The sequence below is a fragment of the Diaporthe citri genome (genome assembly GCF_014595645.1).
Source record: "Diaporthe citri strain NFHF-8-4 chromosome Unknown scaffold_8, whole genome shotgun sequence".
Taxonomy (NCBI): Eukaryota; Fungi; Ascomycota; class Sordariomycetes; order Diaporthales; family Diaporthaceae; genus Diaporthe; species Diaporthe citri.
In genome coordinates, this window is record NW_025064853.1 from 1,033,491 (window position 1) to 1,052,322 (window position 18,832).

At 58.8% G+C, this 18,832-nt stretch overlaps 6 protein-coding genes across 6 annotated transcripts; 3 read left to right on the top strand and 3 right to left on the bottom strand.

Annotated features, from left to right (window-relative positions):
• Positions 1-3,389: 3,389 nt before the first annotated feature.
• INS49_014665 (uncharacterized protein) lies at positions 3,390-4,898 on the top strand (the record flags this gene model as incomplete). Its single annotated transcript, XM_043175355.1, has 2 exons — positions 3,390-4,423; positions 4,526-4,898. 2 exons carry the CDS (start codon positions 3,390-3,392, stop codon positions 4,896-4,898), a joined length of 1,407 nt encoding a protein of 468 aa, XP_043020312.1.
• Positions 4,899-6,210: 1,312 nt separating this feature from the next.
• On the top strand, positions 6,211-7,480 carry INS49_014666 (uncharacterized protein; the record flags this gene model as incomplete). The annotated part of the gene is made up of 2 exons (XM_043175356.1): positions 6,211-6,256; positions 6,366-7,480. The coding sequence occupies 2 exons, from the start codon at positions 6,211-6,213 to the stop codon at positions 7,478-7,480; spliced, it is 1,161 nt and encodes a 386-aa protein (XP_043020313.1).
• Positions 7,481-7,666: 186 nt separating this feature from the next.
• Positions 7,667-9,295, bottom strand: INS49_014667 (uncharacterized protein; the record flags this gene model as incomplete). The annotated part of the gene is made up of 1 exon (XM_043175357.1): positions 7,667-9,295. The coding sequence occupies one exon, from the start codon at positions 9,293-9,295 to the stop codon at positions 7,667-7,669; it is 1,629 nt and encodes a 542-aa protein (XP_043020314.1).
• Positions 9,296-10,181: 886 nt separating this feature from the next.
• INS49_014668 (uncharacterized protein) lies at positions 10,182-11,628 on the bottom strand (the record flags this gene model as incomplete). The annotated part of the gene is made up of 4 exons (XM_043175358.1): positions 10,182-10,338; positions 10,421-11,039; positions 11,108-11,368; positions 11,484-11,628. The coding sequence occupies 4 exons, from the start codon at positions 11,626-11,628 to the stop codon at positions 10,182-10,184; spliced, it is 1,182 nt and encodes a 393-aa protein (XP_043020315.1).
• Positions 11,629-12,353: 725 nt separating this feature from the next.
• INS49_014669 (uncharacterized protein) lies at positions 12,354-15,187 on the top strand (the record flags this gene model as incomplete). The annotated part of the gene is made up of 3 exons (XM_043175359.1): positions 12,354-12,425; positions 12,482-13,995; positions 14,335-15,187. 3 exons carry the CDS (start codon positions 12,354-12,356, stop codon positions 15,185-15,187), a joined length of 2,439 nt encoding a protein of 812 aa, XP_043020316.1.
• Positions 15,188-15,747: 560 nt separating this feature from the next.
• INS49_014670 (uncharacterized protein) lies at positions 15,748-17,854 on the bottom strand (the record flags this gene model as incomplete). Its single annotated transcript, XM_043175360.1, has 2 exons — positions 15,748-15,854; positions 15,925-17,854. The coding sequence occupies 2 exons, from the start codon at positions 17,852-17,854 to the stop codon at positions 15,748-15,750; spliced, it is 2,037 nt and encodes a 678-aa protein (XP_043020317.1).
• Positions 17,855-18,832: the final 978 nt, after the last annotated feature.

Genomic DNA, 18,832 nt, shown 5'->3' on the forward strand with positions numbered 1-18,832 from the left:
TCCGCTTCGACGGTACCGCATCCCCGCCTTCATCCCATTTGTCGAGATGTTCGTACTGAATACGTCCGAAGTGAGTGGGCCAGGGGTGGATCTGTACCGAAGTACTATATTGCAGAGTACTAGGTATACGATCACTGTGCGTCCGGGACTCGAGAAGGCGTGCACGACAACCCCCACCACCACCCAAGTCCCAGCAGTGATCATTTTTGATATCCGCAGGTACCATGCGGCCTAACATGCACCGTAGTACCGCGTAAAGCACTGTGGTCGTCTCTCTTCTTCCTCGATCCACATACTTGCCCATTGTCCCTGCAATCAATCAACCTCGACTGTTCCACTTCCGGATTGTGGCGCGAGTAGCACGGTAGTTTTACATCACATACCAATGCCGGTTATCGCTAAGAAGACTAGTGCGCCCTCAAGATCACTACTGCAACGGAGGTGTGGGAGACAGCCTAGGCGTGGGCTGCTTGGGCTGGTGGGCTGTTTTGAGGGGCGCGACACACATCAGAGTGCTGATCGTCGTCGACAGCAACGTCATTGCACAAAAACTTAGACGGGCGGGCAAGATTAAGGTACGTAGAGAGATCTGAGGCCCTACGGCCCCGGTGGGCGTCCAGGCGGGAACCCATCCATCTCATCTCATCCCACTTGGGCCACACGCACCCACTGTTGCTGGTGGATAGTAGCACCGCGGTAATGTCATTGCTCCCGCGGTGATGCGACCGCCGACCCAGGCCGCACACGCTGTAGAGCCCGTCCTTCAACACGGCCTGCTGCAGACTAGCTTTGACAGCTTGACTTCTTTGGACGGCTGGCTTGGGCCGAAGCTCGGCGCACGCTTGCACATTTTTGCCGCCAGAGGACACGTTGCCCAATCCAGCTATTTATTTCCTTCCATTATGCGCCGCAGATGAGCCCTGACGATCTGGACTGGACTGTGGGAGAAAGAACAAAAAGGAGGACACGTTTTAAGTTTATTCCGGACCAGTGGCAGTGAGTACCTCGGAAACTTCGGATAGCCTCCTCCAGCCCTCGTCCTAGCTTCCAAGTTGAGATGATCAGATCATGTGGAATGGATCTGATTACCTGCAGACTATCGCAGTAGGCAGGACGGATTCTGATCCCTGAAGCTCTCGTCTACGCGGCCTTGGCAGCGCTCCTCAACACCAAAGACCGGCTCTCGTCGGGGGGGCTTGCTAGGCGCTGGTAGATGGGTCCAGCCGCCAGCACGATGGACGCACGTTGGCAATCTCTGGACGACCGTGGAAATTCTCAAGCCACCCGCGCCAATTGCCATTTTGGATCGGCGGTTCAAGGCCCCAAAAACCGGGGCGCAACGGTGGGAGCAAAATGGCAAATGGCACTGACATTGATGAGCAGTGCCAACGCCGTTGTCAAGCCATGACGCCAAAGGCAGACAGGTGATGGATTGCCCCTGTCTGTTCCTGGGCGCCGGCCGCACGACTTAAGCCGCTGTGGGGACCGCGCCCCGGCTGAGGCCCGCACCTCCTTCCTGTCTGTGACAAGGCTCGAATCTTATTGTGCGCCTTGTCCTCCACAAAAGAAGATGCATAGTCAAAATGGAATTGTGCACCCCAAAGCCCTGGTGGGGCGTTTACGAGGTGCCGCCCCCGGGTCCCGGAATGGGAGATACTACGTCGCTGCATCGAATTTTCAGATGCGCTTGCCATGCTGCGGTTCGCCCCTCCCAACTGCAACCCTTGGCAATGTCGACGATGTTGGGCCGTCCCGTCGTGACCCCCTGAGGGCTTGTTGCCGTTTTTGGACGGCGAATCTGCTCATGTCAGAGTCTGGAACCTCGACCCGGCATCCTCCTCTCTTCTGTCATCTCACCAGCCCCGACTCGACTGTCCGCGGCCCCCATCGCGGCGTGGCGCCTCTCCTTCTCACTCGGCTCCTCCCAAGCCCAGCAGCACGGGTACATCCAGATTTACTTTGCCCCTGCTTCTGCCACCCCCCTCGACTCTGCACCCTGTCCTTGCAATCTCCCCTGCGACCCCTCTGCGCGATGGATTCCGCACAGCTTTCCCTGCAGGGCACTTTTTTTTTACCAGTCACTGCCAGCCGCCAAGAGGAGCCTGCTCCCAAAACATCCGCTACACCCCTCGTCAACCATGTAGGGGGAGATCACTCGCCTTACCGTAATGGAGACCGCAGTGGCGCGGTGGGCAGCATCACTCTCGATCCATCCAACCTAATCTTATGAGATGTTCGGCACCAGAGAAAAGCAGAGCCGCCCAACCTACGTGTGGAGAAGCACAAAGCAGGGCCGCCTCAAACAATGCTGAGTGCTGCCCAAAGTGTATCGTCGACTGTGCGGTTTCGACCACCGCATTGGGCAGACCACACAGACTCAACTGTAATCTTCCCTGGGCGCTGGGCCCTGCCGAGCACGTTGAATGTTCGGTAGTCGTCTTCGATCCGTGCCCCTTCCGTACCCACAACCAGGATTTTGGCATGTACCCGTGTAAGCCAGAGCCCACATAAGCCGTGAACCCTGTTTAATACTCCTCTCGGCACGTAGCGCCGGCCCTCTCAAGTACCCAGGTCACCGGTGCCTCGTGCCAACCCCAGAGCCCTGTCCCCCAGACTTCCAACTTATTAGACCGGGCGAGAAGTCTTGTCCCTCTGCGGCTCGGCCGGTGGCATACAATAACCAATACTCGCCCGTTCTCCAAGCCACACCACTATCTTGCGCCATCTAGTCAACATCCGGGCTCTGCCACCCTCCTTCCCACAAGCCCGACCAGAATACCGGGACCGTACCACCTATATCTTGCCTATAGGCCCTCGACCAACAAGGAAAACCAGAGCACCACCACGAGAAAGCTGCCTCTTGGCCCAATTCACTGCCAGCTATCTATCCACCTTGCTCCTGATGAAGAAGGTCTCGGGGGGTGCTCTGAGCTTGCTTCCGTTCCCACTCGACTGAGTGGTGTGCCTGTGTGCGAGAGAGCGTGCGCCCTGCTGCGCCGCTAAGGAGACTGACAGAGGCTGACCTTATTTACCCGGCGGACTGCTCGCTCCTGTCCCGCCGCGACCACCGATCGTATAACATCTCGAGTGGGCGTGGCTTGCAACTAGGCAGCCGGAGCATATCAGTCGAACCTAGAGCCCCGGATCTTGCTCAGGCCGTGCAAAGAACAGCATCCAGAGAAACCGTACCCAGAACCACAACATTCCTAGCCCTCTCCTCGCCAATGGGGATGTTGTCTCCTCTTGAACCCCAGCAGCATCGTGCGGCGCCAGTTTCCCTCCCAGATACTCCTCCTGAACTGGTGAGCCCGAGCTCTTCGACGTACTCAACCGTACCTTCAGAAGGCCGCTTGGCCTGGAGATCGCGGTCGAACGGACCCCTCTCACCAATGTCCAATTATGATCGACCACAACACCCGACCGACACCGGCGACATGAGCAGGAAAGGTTCGGACGATGAGCAGTCCAGGACGGAGACGAGGACTCTGCCGCCCAGTGCATCGAGCAACGACCAGCGGCAACAACTACCATCCCTCAGCAGCCTGTTCCCTTCAGCATTACGACCTCAACTCTCGCCGCTCTCGGAGCGACCACCGTCATATCCGGCCACGTCCCCCCTTGACCACCCCCGGAGTGCCGGAGGCTACCTCGAGCGATCAGGTTCTTCTTCCTCTTACTTCCCGCCGACGACACCTGGGTCATCCACTTCCCAGCACCACCAGTCGAGGACTGTGTACGAGCCGAAAGTGTACGACAGGACAACACCGTCCTTCTCGAGCAGCGTACGATCGGCTTTCCCGGGCCCATTGTCTCCCGGCTATCGGGATCTGGAGAGCCACCATCGGCCCGAGTCCAGCAGCAGTAGATGGGCCTCCCACCAGGACTACAGCCGCGGCAGCAGCGAGTACTCCTTCAGCCCGCGTGACCACTTAAGCAGGTATTCCAGGACCCCCCACCTGGCGGGGCAGAAGCACGACTACGAAGGCCACCCCAGCAGCTATCATGACCCGAGGTCAGCATCGTCGGCCTCGTCACAGCACCGGTACCAGCAGCAGCAGCAGCAGCCGTACTCGCAGCACCCGAGTCAGCCGTCGACGCCAGTGGCGGCCGAGACGATCCCCACCAAGGACGGGCTGGGCCCCAAGATCTGGACGGGAACCCACTTCCTGCCGAGGTTCGTGCGGGCGGCAGAGCTGCCGGGCGAGGGACTGTGCTATTTTTATGACGACGGGAGCCACTGCAAGACGGTGATCGATGGCGAGGCTGTCAACGCGCACTGGGGCGTCACCAAGGCGGGCAAGCCACGCAAGAGGCTGGCGATCGCGTGTGTGACGTGCAGGGAGAAGAAGATCAAGTGTGACCCGGACTACCCACGATGCGTCCAGTGCGAGAAGTTTGGGAGGATCTGCAAGTTCAAGAATGCGTTAGTCCCCCCCTCCCCCCTCCCCACTCCCCTCTTTCATATCTTTCACACCCTCTGCTCGCGTATGGAAGAGACCCGTAACTGACAGTGCATACGATGTAGTCCCCGAGGTGGAGGCCACAACACATCTCCATCGACGCCTCTGATGACGGAACGGGAGGTGTCCCCGCCTCGGCAGGGCCGGATGCCGTTCGAGCTGCCGCGGCCTTCGAGGCGCTCCCCTTCCGTCTCCCCTCGCACGACGGGACCCCCAGCGCTATCGCTGGAAGTCCCGCCCAAGCGGCCGAGGTACTCGTACGATACGTCGTACTCGCCGGCGGAGATGAGCGGCAGCAGGGACTTCGCGATGCGGGCCCTATCGTGGCAGCACCCGCCGCAGCACCAGCACCCGCCGCAGGAGCGCCCCGCGGGCCAGCTCCCGCTGCCTCGCATCCACGAGGACATGCTGCGGCAGCCTTGGCAGGCGGACCCGTGAGTTCTTTCTGGACCCTCGGCCTGTTCATACGTTTGAGGGGTCCTGGAATAGTCCGGCTCACAGATGTGGCTTTGGTCAGAAGACATGACGCTCGTGTATAGCCGCCGGCCACGAGCGAACACCCGAGGACCTTGAGCGAGCATAAGCGTGACGGCCACGGCCACGACCCTGCGTCGACCACATAACCGAACTTGAGGTCACGAGGCAGTCGAGGTTCCTGCCTTTGTGGAATGGGCGGACCTTGGGTGTCGAGGCTGCAACGATCAGGTCGTGATCATGAATGGCCCCTGGTGTTGAGATAAAGGCCTAAACCCAGGAGAGCCGGTTGGATTGGCGTTCGCGCGACCGCAATTCAGAAACCGGCGTGGCGAGGCAGCGACAGTGCAAGTCGGCGGGCCATGGAAAGGAGAAACACGCGTGGTGGTTCTCCTGACGTCGGTTCCGCTGGCCGGACGAGGCTGCCAACAGACCGACCTCTGTGCACTGTGCATAGGAAGCGACAAATCCGGTGGTGTTTTGGACGACAGGTTCCTCTTTTTCACCATCCCCGATCGCTGTTTTCGGGGGTTTCCGCGGGCTATTTCCACAGCGTCCGTTACGACTTTGATGCATGCACCGGCGTTATCTGGCTTGTTCATTACCTTCAAACGGGACCAGGGAGGGAGGCACGCATGGAAACATCAGCATGAAACAAACCGTTTACGTTGGCATCCGATCACCATTTTCTTTCTCTTCTTCTTTTCGTGTCTAAAGCAACAATTCATGGCGGTCTGTGAAAGCACCTGCCTGTTCTGTATTATAAGCAATACCCTGTACAATAAGGCGAGAGAGCGAGACGAGAGGTAGAGAGGCTCAGGCGAGGGAGAAGCAGAAGCGCATCGTGAGGGGGCGTGCCAAACAAAGTAGGCTTTTTTGAGAGGCGGCGGAAGACGAACAACTAGAAGAATGGAGAGAGACTCATGACCATGACACGTTCCACTTTGGGTGATCTGTGAAGATTCCAAAGCAGTCTCTGATGAAATGTATTTCTTGTGTGTACTTGTGTTGATCCGATGTCAGACTCACCGACTGCAATCAATAGTGGTTGCCTCCATCACAGTTCAACAGGCAATTTACCGTGCAGATGACTTACGTAAGCAGAATTGGCCATACCCGACTGGTGGCTGCCCATGTTCATCTCTCACCTCGAGACCTCGCTCACCAGGCTTCGTTCTTGCCTCATACGGACAGACCATGGCCACCCACACAAGATCCCAGTACATGATCTGATCAGACGTTGCGAGGTCATGGAGAATCTGGTCATCCTTATGAAATGGCGTTCCCATACAAGCCTGTAGCGTTTCTCACGGGCGCAAATGGTGAGTGCATCTCGCTCTACTCGCCTTGCGGGTCATCGCAATCTCAACACCTTTCGGATGAGTGCTGCTCTTGGACAGAAAGGAACACAGATTTAACGTACAGTAACAGGCCCGATCCACGCCCTAGCCTACTCAGCCAGCCCGGGCACCTACATCCTAGCCGGCAGCGCCGACCGCTCCATCAGGCTGTACAACCCCTCGCCCAGCACGGCCATCCACCCGGCCAACTCGTACATCACCAAACAGCAACAGCAGAAGCAGCAGCAGACGCAAGAATCCCTCCCCGAGGGCCGCCTGATCCAGAGCTACCAGGCGCACTCGCACGAGGTCCTCTCGCTGGCCGTGGCCTCGGACAACGCCCGCTTCGCCTCGGCCGGCGGCGACCGCACCGTCTTCCTGTGGGACGTCGCCACCGCCCAGACGGTGCGGCGCTTCGCGCACGCCACCGAGGGCCACGTGGGCCGCGTCAACTGCGTCGCGGTGGGCGGCGCCGACGACTCGCTCGTCGTGTCGGGCGGGTTCGACACCAGCGTGCGGGTGTGGGACACGCGCTCGGGCGGCGGCGGCAGCGGCGGCGGCGCGAGGCCCGTGCAGGTGCTGGACGACGCCGCGGATGCGATTTCTTCCGTCGTGGTCCGCGGCGCCGAGATCGTCGCGGGGTCGGTCGACGGGCGGGTGCGGAGCTACGACGTCCGCGCGGGCAAGGTCGCGGCCGACGTGGTCGGTGCTAGCGTCACGAGCCTGTGCCTCACGCGCGACGGCAAGGCGGTGCTGGTGGGGAGCCTGGACAGCAGGATCAGGCTTATGGACCGGGAGAGCGGGTCGTGCCTGCGGACGTACGGCGGGGGCGTCGGGGACAAGGAAGGGGGCGGTCAGCAGGAGGGGTGGAGGAACGCGGACTTTAGGGTGCAAAGCGTGCTGGGCGGCGGGGAGAGGTTCGTCGTCGCCGGGGACGAGATGACTGGCGGCGCGGACGGCCACGCCACGGGCGACGGCGGCAGGATATGGGCGTGGGATCTCATGACGGGGAAGCTCGCCGCGAGGATGCCTGTCCCGTGGGGCCCGGGGGGAACGGAGCGGCTCAAGAAGGTTGTCGGCCGGGACGGGAAGCCCAAGGAGCGGAAATACGCTGTCAGCTGCCTGGCGTGGAGGGAGTCCGGGTTCGGAGACCAGTTCTGCGCCGGTGGGACGTCAGGGGCCGTGACGGTGTTTGGCCCGGCCTGAGGCGGGCGACGGGTGGCCCAGGAGCAGACAAAGCAATGCCCTTTGGCGTAAGCAGTAAGAAGCACGGGGCACAAGCACGAGTGAGGTGTGATTGACGGATATACCCCGCCCTAGAATAATATCATTACGGAAGATAACTACAAGTGGTGCATTTACACAATTTGACATCGCTCACACGTCCAGAAACTACGCCGCCCGCCTCTTGACGCGGATCGTTTGCTCCATCGGCGGGACACGGTTGAGCGCGAACCACATGTTCCGCGGCCGCTTCTCCATGACCTCAAAGTCATAGTTGAGGATGAGGTGCGCCAGCATGAGCTTCAGCTCGGCCGCCGCGAAGAACCTGCCCGGGCAGGCGCCCCTCCCGTGGCCGAAGCCGAGGAAGTCGGTCGTGGTGGTGGCCCACTGCTTGCGTGCGCGCGACAGGTACGACGCCTGGGCGGCCTCCTTATCCTCGGCGGTGGCGGCAGTAGCACCATTGCCCTCGGCGGCCCTGCGCATGTCGGAGAACCGGAAGGGCCGGAACTCGTCCGGAGCCTCATAAACTTCCGGATCGTGGTGCATCGCATACCCGGGGACGCAGACCTGGTTGCCGCGGGGGATGTGTAGCCCTTCAGGGGTGGTGATGCCGCCCTTTGCGACGACGCGGCGGCCGAGGCCCACGGTGACGAACGAGTTGACGCGCTGGGACTCGCGGAAGCACGAGTCGAGCTTCTCCATCTGCGCGAGGGCGCGCTTGTTCCACTTGCCGCCGTGGGCGGCCAGCACGGTGCGGATCTCGTCGCGCAGCTCGTCGATGACCTCCTTGCTGGATGCGACCAGGTCCAGGATTGCTCCGGTGATGGCGAAGGACGAGGTGTGGATCGAGGCGAAGTTGAGAACCTGCACGCGCAGCGCCAGCGTCGACGGCTTCATGTGGTACGGGTCCCCCATCTCCTTGGCCTGGTTGATCAGCCACTGCAGGAAGTCGTTGGGCTCCGGCCCGAGCGCCTTGTTCTTCTCCGGGTCCCGGTGGCGCTCGTCGTACTCGCGCAGGCGCTGCTCGATGGTCGGCCTGAGGACCTTGAAAAAGGCCCGCTGGTGCAGCCTGTTGGGGATCATGATCACGGCGGCCGCCAGCGGCCTGACGAACTCCGGGAAGAGGCGCAGCAGCTGCGAGCCCAGCGGGATGTCCATGGCGAGCGCGATGCCCTGCTTCAGCAGCTCCGGGTCGCGGCACACGGGCTTGCCGACGAAGATGCGGTTCGTCACGCGGCCGATGGACTTCTGCAGCGAGGTGTAGACGCACACCTCGCGCCACTCGCCCGCGCCGGTGCCCCAGAGCTCGTCGAGGCTGTTCTCCGTCTCCTCGGCCAGGTCGGGGATCAGGTTGCCGGTCTGGTTCGTGAGGGTCGTGACGATGAGCGGGTGGTGGACGGGCTCGCGGATCAGCCGCTCCCCCATGGTATAGTCGGACTGCAGGCTGTCCATGGCCGACTCGTGCAGGCTCAGGACGTTCTCGGGGTTGTCGACGATGAACTTGGTGTTCTTGGCCGGGAGCAGGACCATGGGGCGGCTGCCCAGGAGGGGCACGATGCACGGCTGGTCGCGGTACTGGGTGCGGGCCAGCACACACGCCGCCTTGAAGTCCTTGGTGTTCCGCCACATCGCCCTGTAGTGGGAGAACCACTCGCCCTTCCTGGCATTGAGCACGGGGAGGTCGGGCAGCCTGGACGGCTGCAGGAAGAGCCGGTAGATGATGTAGGCGACGGCGACGAGGGCCGGCGTGAGCACCGCCGGCCGCTGCACGAGCTCGACAAGATCGTAGGCGGCCATGGTTCTAATGCTGTATGTCAATCAATGGAGGACGCCACTCGAGTTCAGGTAGGATAGTAGGGAAAGGGGGGAGGAAGAGGATCATGCTTCGTTAATAAACACCATTTTCAACGTCTCGCCAAAGTCGAAACCGACGGTGCTGTTCGCCCCGCTAGGAATTACGTCGGCTGGACTCGTGCCCAACGTGGTAGCTCGCCAAACGGGTGATGGTGCTGTCTTGTCGTAATAGAGCGTCGGTTAGTTGAACATCCGTTGGTTGTGGATCTAGGGGCGAGCTGGGATTGAGCATGTTGATCAATTACAATCTTAGAATTTGAGGCCGCTGATTGGCGAAGCACAGTTGCATCTAAAAGCTCGGATGAATGACTGAGAAGACACGCTGTGGAGGGGGTGCCCGCTGCTGGGCGGGCCTAGCAGGGCGGTTGGTGCTGGACAGAGGAGACGGGATGGATGGCATGGGATAAAAAGAGACGCGAAGGAGCACACGATGTGGGCTGGCCAAGTTCTGCACAGTACTGTGGCTTTTCGCGGACCAAACGCCAACAAGCAGCAGCGAGTCATCACTCTTCCAGCTCCTGTCAACAACCAAAGCTGCAAGCTGAGTGTGCCCGTCTCTATATGAGCCTTGTGCCCTCCGGAATCGACTTTACAGACATAAAATGCCCATGTGATAGCCTGGCGCCAAACACCTCCTTGCCCCATGAAATGCTGTGACAGACGCAACGCAAATATCCATCCACGAAGCTTGTTGTGGTTGCCAAGAAAGGATATATGTGCTCACAACCAAAGAAAAGTACCCGTTCCGTCCCGCGCTCCCTTGAAATCATCATAACCCTGTTGTCGCCTTCTCTGGCGTGGTATCTTTCCGTGTGCCCCCACTGCCGGTCTAGTCCATGTGCGCGAACTTGAACCAGTTTGGCCGGCAGTCCTCTTTGTTCAGCCACGCCTCTCCGTCGGTGAAGCGGCCCGTCACACATCCCTTGCATTTTGGTGAATTGGGGCAGTTGAAGAAGGGAATATGCTGGTATCCTATGTCGCGGAACCTGTGTAACAACACGTGACCGTTAGCGATGCCGGCCGCAGAAACATGACCAAAAATGACATATAAGCAAAGGAGCAACGTACCAGTGGATCCGGTTCTTGTCCTCCAACAGACCAAGCGCGATGCTGTGCACCGGTGCATCCCCCCACCGCTCGTAAAAGAAGCCGCCCGCCCTGTCCAGGTGGTTGAAGTAGTCCTCGTACGCCTGGCTCCTCCAGAACTCCATGTCGCCGATCTCAAAGTTGCTCCAGAAGTGACACGTCGAGTAGCCGTTCGCCTTGTCGTAGTGATCCGGTCGCCTAGACTTGTCGACTACCCAGTTCAAGGCGTTGTTCTCGTGCATGTACTCGGGGTGGTCGGCGAGGAACTTTGTGGTCTCGGGCCACAGGGTCGGGATGGAGGCGGGGGCATCGTAGAGGTTGATAGTGAAGCCGTACGTCTTGTTGTTGTCCTGCATGTAGGCAAACACGTCGTAGTCGATGTCGCAGAAGAAGTGCACCTTGGGTTCTACACGCCAGTAGTATCGCGTGTCGGCCAGCGCGGGGTGCTTGTAGAATAGGCCGCTGTTCCAGCGACACATCTGGTGGTAGGACATCATGCCGGCGTATTGAATATCGTTCTCTTCGAGGATCTTGACGGACTCGTCGAATAGGTCCATATTAATCCAGGACGGTACTTCCCAGTGCTCTTTGGGGATGACCTCTGTTACAGAATGCGTAAGCGACGCTCCTACAGAATGCCAGCTTGGCATCATCACTGCCTTCGCTTACCATATCTCGTCTCTGCATTGGTTACCTCGGACGTGCGCTTCTTGAACTCGTCGGTGAAGGGCTTGTCGTTGAAGAAGGTCCAGGGATAGTTGAACTTGTGGTTCCAAGTGCGCTCGAGGTCCTTCATAGCTTGTAGCATGCCGGGTAATTCCTCATTTCGCACGAGGGCCAACAGTGTGGCGTTTATACGGGCGGGCTCTTTCGCATCGGGGGCGTATCCAGGGCCGGCGCGACGGAGGATACCTGCTGGCTCGCCGGTTGCTGCAGAGACGACCATGTCAGTCGGTCGGTCAGATAGACACCAGAGTCACCACGCGACGGAGGGTGGAGGCGAGGAGCGGCCAGGGGAGGCGCAGGCTCAGGCAAAGCGACTCACGGTCCAGTAATGGCTCCTTTTCGTTCTTAGGGATGCCCGAGGGCAATGGGATGGGCGACCCTGGCTTGAAGACCTGGTAGAGGAAGAAGCACCACATCATGACGGCCGCGAGCCCGAGGACTCTGACGGGGCGAGCAACAGCCATGATGACGGTCGGCGCAGGCCTTGGGCTGCTTGCCTGCTTACTTGCGAGCTTGCTAGTGTCCAAGACGAGAGATGAGAGAAGAAAGGCCGGAGCTGAGCTAACGAAGCATGGCCCCGTGGAAGCGAAGTGGTGCGATGGGAATCGAGGCGCCGAGTGGGTTGTCGTGGGTCAATCGTGGTCTATGGATTTCGGTCTCGAATGGGGATTGGGGATTGGGATCGAGTTCCAAAGATAACAAGATATCCAAAAGTTCGAAAGGGGGCCCAAGCTGGCTGGTACAGGTTCCGGACGCGTACGTGGAGGTACCGTTCCTGGGTAGGGTGTCCAGGGCCAGCCGTTGCCACTAATTTTCCTTAACTGGCGTGCAGCCAAATAGGGTGCTCGCATGCTAAGACCAGCCTGTCTGGCGGCAGATGAGCGTCATGCTGCCCCTGTGGTCGGTGAAATAGGGGACGCGGCCGGGGTGCCCAGGTGGGTTTGGCCAAGCCGAAGCTTCTGCAGCGGACAGACAGATCTGCGCCCTCGATCTGCTTGGCTTGGCCCAGCAACTGGGGCAAGTCGCGTGTGTAACCCTGTGCCTGCCCTGGACGCGTACAAATGCACTTAGACAGTGACGCAGCACTTGAGCCTCATCTGATGGGCCAACTGCAATCGACAAATCTACAATGGAGTCGTCGTGATACGGTCAAACGCCATCCTATGTTTCTCCTCCCTGCCCCTGCAGAATGGCATTCCTTGCCGAGTTTGGGGCTCTTACAGACGAGCTCGTCACCGTCATCACATCCACCTCGCCGACTGTACGCCCGCTCTCCATTATGAGTCTATCGTTGCCCCGTTTCTGACACCTCTCTAGTCTCATCCACAGAGATTCAACAAATTGCGCGAGTCTGCCCTTCGCAGCCTTAGGAATCGAAGCTACCTGCAGACAAATCATTTTGCTGTCGAAGAGCAACTCCGTGGCCTTGTAGAGCGCTTCTCAGTTGTCGGCCGCGATGGGCTCTCAGACGCTCTGAGGCAGAGGCTGGATTCTCTGTCGACCAGAACTACCAGGTTCACTCCCGAGCTACTACACCTATTCCTTGAGTTGTCTGATAGGCCCACGCAAGAGACCTCACTCGACGCGTTGGAACGTCTACGCCCTCCAGACCAAGACTCAGGTCCGAAACTGCGATGGGAGGACATTGCCGAGGAGGATGGCTGGGCGCAAGACCGCAGTCTCTGGAAGAACGTCGACTTCGCCGACAGCTCGGAGGATGAAGTCGTCCAGGACTCCCAGTCACAGGTGTCTGATGAGTCGTCAGACACCTCGATATCCAGTGCGACGCAAGGCAGGAGGACCGCCAAGGATCTCGTGCTCACACAAGATCACGGTGATGCAGCGCTCGCAGCCGTCGAAAAGTCCCAGGAATGGCGAAACACTGCTCTTCCAAGGGACGAGGCAGGACGTCCGCTGAAGATACCTATTTCCGAGCTTCAAATCCTGCGTGAAGTCCTTTTCATGCTCAATGGCCTCCCGTCAGATCTATTCGCCCCGGACTGCACGCCTGTGCCCAGGTTCCAGCTTGCAGATATCTCATGGGACACATATAGGGCGTTAATCAACTCCTTTGCCGAGTGCGGCCGGACTCTGCTTCCACTCCGCAAGTTCTGCGAGACGACACAAGGTATTCCGATGGTCCAAGCCTTCCAGGATTCTGTCTTCCAACGGCTGAGGCTGTTTGATCGCGACGTCGCTCTGATCCAGCACCGTTTCGTTGACATCAAACATGACACAGTCGTCAGCTTAATTGCTCTTCAGGAAGAGCTTCGGCCACATCTGACTCCCCTAATTGCGCTTGGCCATGTGGTCCGTCAACTACAGGATGAGCGTTACGCTCATGCTTTCCGCTGCCTAGAGCTGCTCTACAACGCGACTTGTATTGCTCAACTGAGTGGAGACACACGCACGTACAGCTTTCTGGGAGCCATCTTCTTCGAATGCTTCAGAGTTTACACCATCCCCATAAGGCGGTGGATGGAGGAGGGCCATCTGACGCCAGGAGACAAGACATTTTTTGTTGCGAAGTGTGAAAGCCCAGTCCCTCTGCACCAGATCTGGAGCCACAAGTTCGAACTCCGACGAACTCCGGACAACCAACTGCATGCACCAAATTTCCTTCAATCCGCCCTGAAGAAAGTCTTCAACACTGGAAAGAGCGTGGTTGTCCTCAAACAGCTTGGGCGCTTCCGCAGCGTCACAGATCATCCCGCAGATCGTACACTGGAGCCCCCGCTGGATTTCGAGTCCATCTGTGGCTCCCCAGATCTCGCCATTGCCCCCTTCTCGGAGCTATTCAGTGATGCATTCGACCTTTGGATTCAAAGCAGGTACTTCTCGACGGCTGCAAACCTCCAGGAAATACTGTTCGAGTCTTGTGGGTTGTGGTCCAGCTTTGATGTATTACAACACATTTACTTCATGTCAGACGGCTCCATATCCGAAATATTCACATCCGACATTTTCTCTAACTTGGATGCACTCAACACTACTTGGACAGACCGCTTCAGCCTCACCGAAGTCGCCCAGGAGGCTTGGTCACAATGTCCGGGACTGGAACCATATCGACTCTCGGCAGCCGTAGACCCTGGACACATTTTCCACGACAATCCTCACAAAGCCCGATGCAGCGTCAGAAACACTTTACCTGGGGTTCGACTCTCTTACAGGCTCGCCTGGCCCGTCCGGCTGGTCATCAAAGCAGACAGCATCGTCGGCTACCAAGCCATCTTCACACTCCTCTTACAGATCCGGCGCGTAGCCGCCATCTTGAACAAGCTCTTCACCAGCTGCAGGAGCTACGATGAGACCAGCGAGCAGCTGACCTTTTACAGCCTCCGCTCGCGCCTGATCTGGTTCACAAACATCCTCCAGACCTACCTGGCCACCCTCGTCCTCGCCCCGAACATAGAGCGCATGCGCGGCGACGTCCAGAACGCAGAGGACGTCGACGCCATGATCGAGATCCACTCGGCCTTCTCGAGGCGCATCACCGAGGAGGCGTTCCTGGGCGCCAAACTGGAGCCCATCAAGGAGTGCATGCTCGACGTGCTCGACCTGGCCATCAAGCTCGAGGACGCGAGGCGCACCGAGGAGGAGCGCCAGCCCGGTCACGAGGACCTCGTCACGCCGAATCGCCCTGGCGCAGGCGGCCCCGTCGGGAGCGAAAGGACACCTAAGCTCGGCGTGTATGTCAGCCCCAAGGAGAAGGAGAGGGAGGAGGATAACACCATACTCTTTGGGGATGGTGACGAGGAGGACGACGAGGACTTCGGCGTCCAGGACTCGGCCAACACGCCGAATCAGAAGCAGAAGCAACAGCAGAAACAGCAGTACCAGAGACAGACGTACGCGGAGGTTCTCATGGGCATCCGCGCCGACTTTGACCGGCATCTGCGCTTCATCGCGGGCGGCCTGCGCGGCGTGGCGAGGGCGTCGGTGGACGCGGCGGCGCCCAAGTGGGATATCCTCGCTGAGATGCTGGAGATGGGAATTCGGGATAATAGCAGACAGGCTGCCTAGATCCGCAAATGTTTGTCATTTCCAGCCACAAGGAAAAAGGAAAAATTGAAAGCCCCTGACCAAATCCAAGCATTGAACATGGTCTCTCGTGGAACACACTGTCCACGTGCGTGTTCTGCGATTTGTCGCTCGAAAGCCTCTCTTGGTGGTCCTTGAGGACTAGACATTCAGCTCCTCGCCACCGTGATGTGCAATTGACTTGAACTGACAACGTGCTGCATCTACAAGCTCCGCCTCCGCCCTCCAGATGGCCGTCTAAAGCTCCGTGAAATCCCAGCAAATCAGTGGCTCCTTTTTCAAACCCCTCACTCCTTTACTCTCTCCTACTTTTGCCATCTAACATGCAAATCTTGGAAATCAAGATTGTGCGACGAGATCCGACACAGGAAAAACACGCTCTCATGTCCGTCCCGCGTGGCTGAGTTGAACGCCGCCGGGTCGTTTGTAGTTGCTCCTCTCCCGGCCGCCCCTTGACTCCTACCCATCCCCATCAAGAAAGGCCCCAAAATGCCTCTGTGCAGATCGTACGCTACAAAACGCTTCTCGATGAATCAAGGTACTCAAGAGGTGTGCACGTCGGCCTTGGCAATGGCCTCGGTGACCTTCTCGATCTCGGGGTCCGCCATCTCCTTCTTCTCGGTCGACTCGACGCTCGGCTTGGCCGCGGCTATCAAAGAGCTGTGTTAGCATGTCTCTTGCCTACACTCCTGGGGTGTATGTGCCAAAGGTTCACTTACGCGTCTCGTTCTCCTTGGCCTGGGCGGCAGCCAGCTTCTTAAGCCTCTTCTTCTCCTTGTCGCGCTCCTTGGCGAGCCTCTTCTCCTCCGCCTTGCGGGCGGCGAGCTCCTTCGCCTTCTTGACCTCCTCGCCGCCGTACGCCTCGCGCCACTCCTCGACCTTGGCGGCCGGGATCTGCGTGAAGAGCAGCTTGGGCGTGCCGAGCTTGTGCCCGGGCTTGATGGCGTCCGTCACCCAGGCGTCCGGGATCGAGGGCTGCGGCTGCAGGCCGAGCTGCTCGAAGATGTTGGCCGCGGTGCCCGGCATGTAGGGCGCCACGATGGACGCGAGCAGGGCGATGTGGTTCAGCGCGAGGCCGATGACGGCCGCGCAGCGGTCCGGCTCCTCGGTCAGGAGGCGGTTGTCGAGCTTGTTGTCCTGCAGGAGCTTGTTGCCGAGCGCCGAGATGGCCAGGACCGTCTGCAGGCCCGCCCGCAGCTTGGTGGCGTCCATGTGGGTGTTGTACTCCTTGAGCAGGGCGTTGACGTCCCGGATATGCGCGTCGATGCCCTCGGATTTGTATTTAGTGTAGTCAGGGACCACAGACTCGTACTTGGCCTGGCAGAACTTGAGCACGCGCTGGTTGAAGTTGCCGAGGTTCTTGAGCAGGTCGTTGTTGTTGGCGTCGACGAACTCGGTCCACTTGAACTCGCTGTCTGCCGTCTCTGGGCGTCGCGAGAGCAGGTAGTATCTCCACACGTTTGGCTCGATGCCAGTGTCCTTCGCGTTGTTGCCGAACACGCCGACTCCCTTGGATTTGCTGAACTTGGACTCCTCGTAGTTGAGGTACTCGGTTGTGGAAAGCTTGTGGACCTTGGTCCATTTCTCCCTGGTTCCGATCTGGGAGCCTGGGAAGACGATAGTGTGGAAAGGAACGTTGTCCTTGCCCATGAATTGTATAAGGTCGACATTGTCGGACTTCCACCACTTCTCCCACAGCTTCCCATCCGCATTCTTGCCGTCTGTGTAGTTGGCTGTGATGGACACATATCCGATGCATGCGTCGAACCACACGTAAAACACCTTGTTAGCATATGCCTCGTCGTCCAGGCCCTTGAGACCCTTGGGAATGGCAGTGCCCCATTTCAGATCACGAGTGATGGCACGAGGCAACAGCCCCTTCTGGATCCACGAGTCGGTGATCTGGATACAGTTGGAGCTCCACGCGCCCTTCTTGCTGGCCTCCAGGAACCAGGCCTTGATCTCGTCCCCCAGTGCGTCTAGCCGCAGGTACAGATGCTTTGTCTTTCGCCTCTCCGGGGTCGTGCCGTCAACCTTGCAGCGGGGGTTCACGAGCCACCCGGTACCCTTTGCCGCCGCATCGTCGGAAGCGCCAGCCTCGGACTCGGGCTGGAACGGGTCCAGCAGGTTGCCGCACTTGTCGCACTGGTCACCACGCGCCCCGTTGTCGCCGCAGATGGAGCACTCGCCCTCGACGAACCTGTCAGCGAGGAAGCTGTTGTGGTTCTCGTGGGAGCAGAAAGGCTGGAACTCCTCGCGCTCGAGGATGAAGCCGTTGTTCCACAGGTTGCGGAAGATGTCCTGGGTGATCTGTGTCTGGTGCTCGGTCGGGGTGCGGCCGAAGATGTCGAACTCGATCTTGAACCAGTCGTAGATCTCCTTGTGAAGGGCGTGGTACTTCTTGCAGAGCTCCTCGGGGCTCACGCCCTCCTCGAGGGCCTTGGTCTCGGTGGCGGTTCCGTACTCGTCAGAGCCGCAGACGAAGAGGGTCTGGAAGCCGCGGGCCTTGGACCAGCGGGAGAAGACGTCTGCGGACAGAACACTACCGATGACATTTCCAAGGTGGGGCACGTTGTTGACATATGGGAGAGCGCTCGTGATGAGAACATTCCTCTTGCCGTCCACGGGCAAAATCGCGTCCGTCGCCATCTTGAGGGCCGTGTCTCGTGTGTGCTGCGTTGTTGTGACGACGAGCTGTGAGCCTTGTGAGTTGGGTGAGGACGAGGGTTGAGGATGAGAATGAGAGACTGGGACCCACCCTCAGGAAAAACGTGGTGGGGCAGCTTTGGATCGATGTCGCTGGATCCCAAGATTTCTTTGAACTCGCAAATGCTTTAGCCTTTTAATAGAATAGTCTGAGGGGATTCAATCCCGTGGGGTTGTTGCTCAAACGAGATATAAAACGCAGTGAAGTGTGAGTCAACAGTAACGTGGATCCTGCGAAACATCCAGTGAGCTGTGTCGCATGGAGGGGCCCGAACATGCGACCTGAGGCTGACAGGCGGGAATGCGGCGTGCGATAACGATAGCGAGGGCGAAGTGCTCTACAGTGCCCCGCGGGCTCTTAAACCACGGCGGCCGGTTCGCGTACCGCTTATCGCTATCGAGTACCCTCGCATGCACTTCCACTCACGACATAAAGTACTGCGTAAGTGTTTGTCCAAGGGGATGGTTTCTTCCTTGGAAGTCAAACCCCCAATTTTAGGATGCTTATAAGTAGTCTGTTCCTGTGTCTTCGTGTCGGCGCAAGGTTAACACCGCCGTATTCGAGCCGTCGGCCCATTGCAAATTAGAAAACCTTTGAGTGCCATCACGTAGCTCATATCCAAACGTGGCGAACCCCTTCCAGTCAGCTTCTGGGGGGCAATCGCATTCGGCAGCTCTAACACCTAGATACTGGTTGTGCAGAGCATGGTGGTGAATATTATAAGAGCCTGACCTGGCCTTGAATTGGCCTCACATTAAGTTGATTGCAGATCCTAGAATCGCGTCGATCAGTAAGACGGGATCGGTAGCAGCACCTAGCGCATGATATGAGACCAAGATAATTAGGACAGAATCGACCTTAACATTGACGGTTTCATTATTCGGCATGCAAAGCTCAGTAATTGGAATTTGCTGTGACCC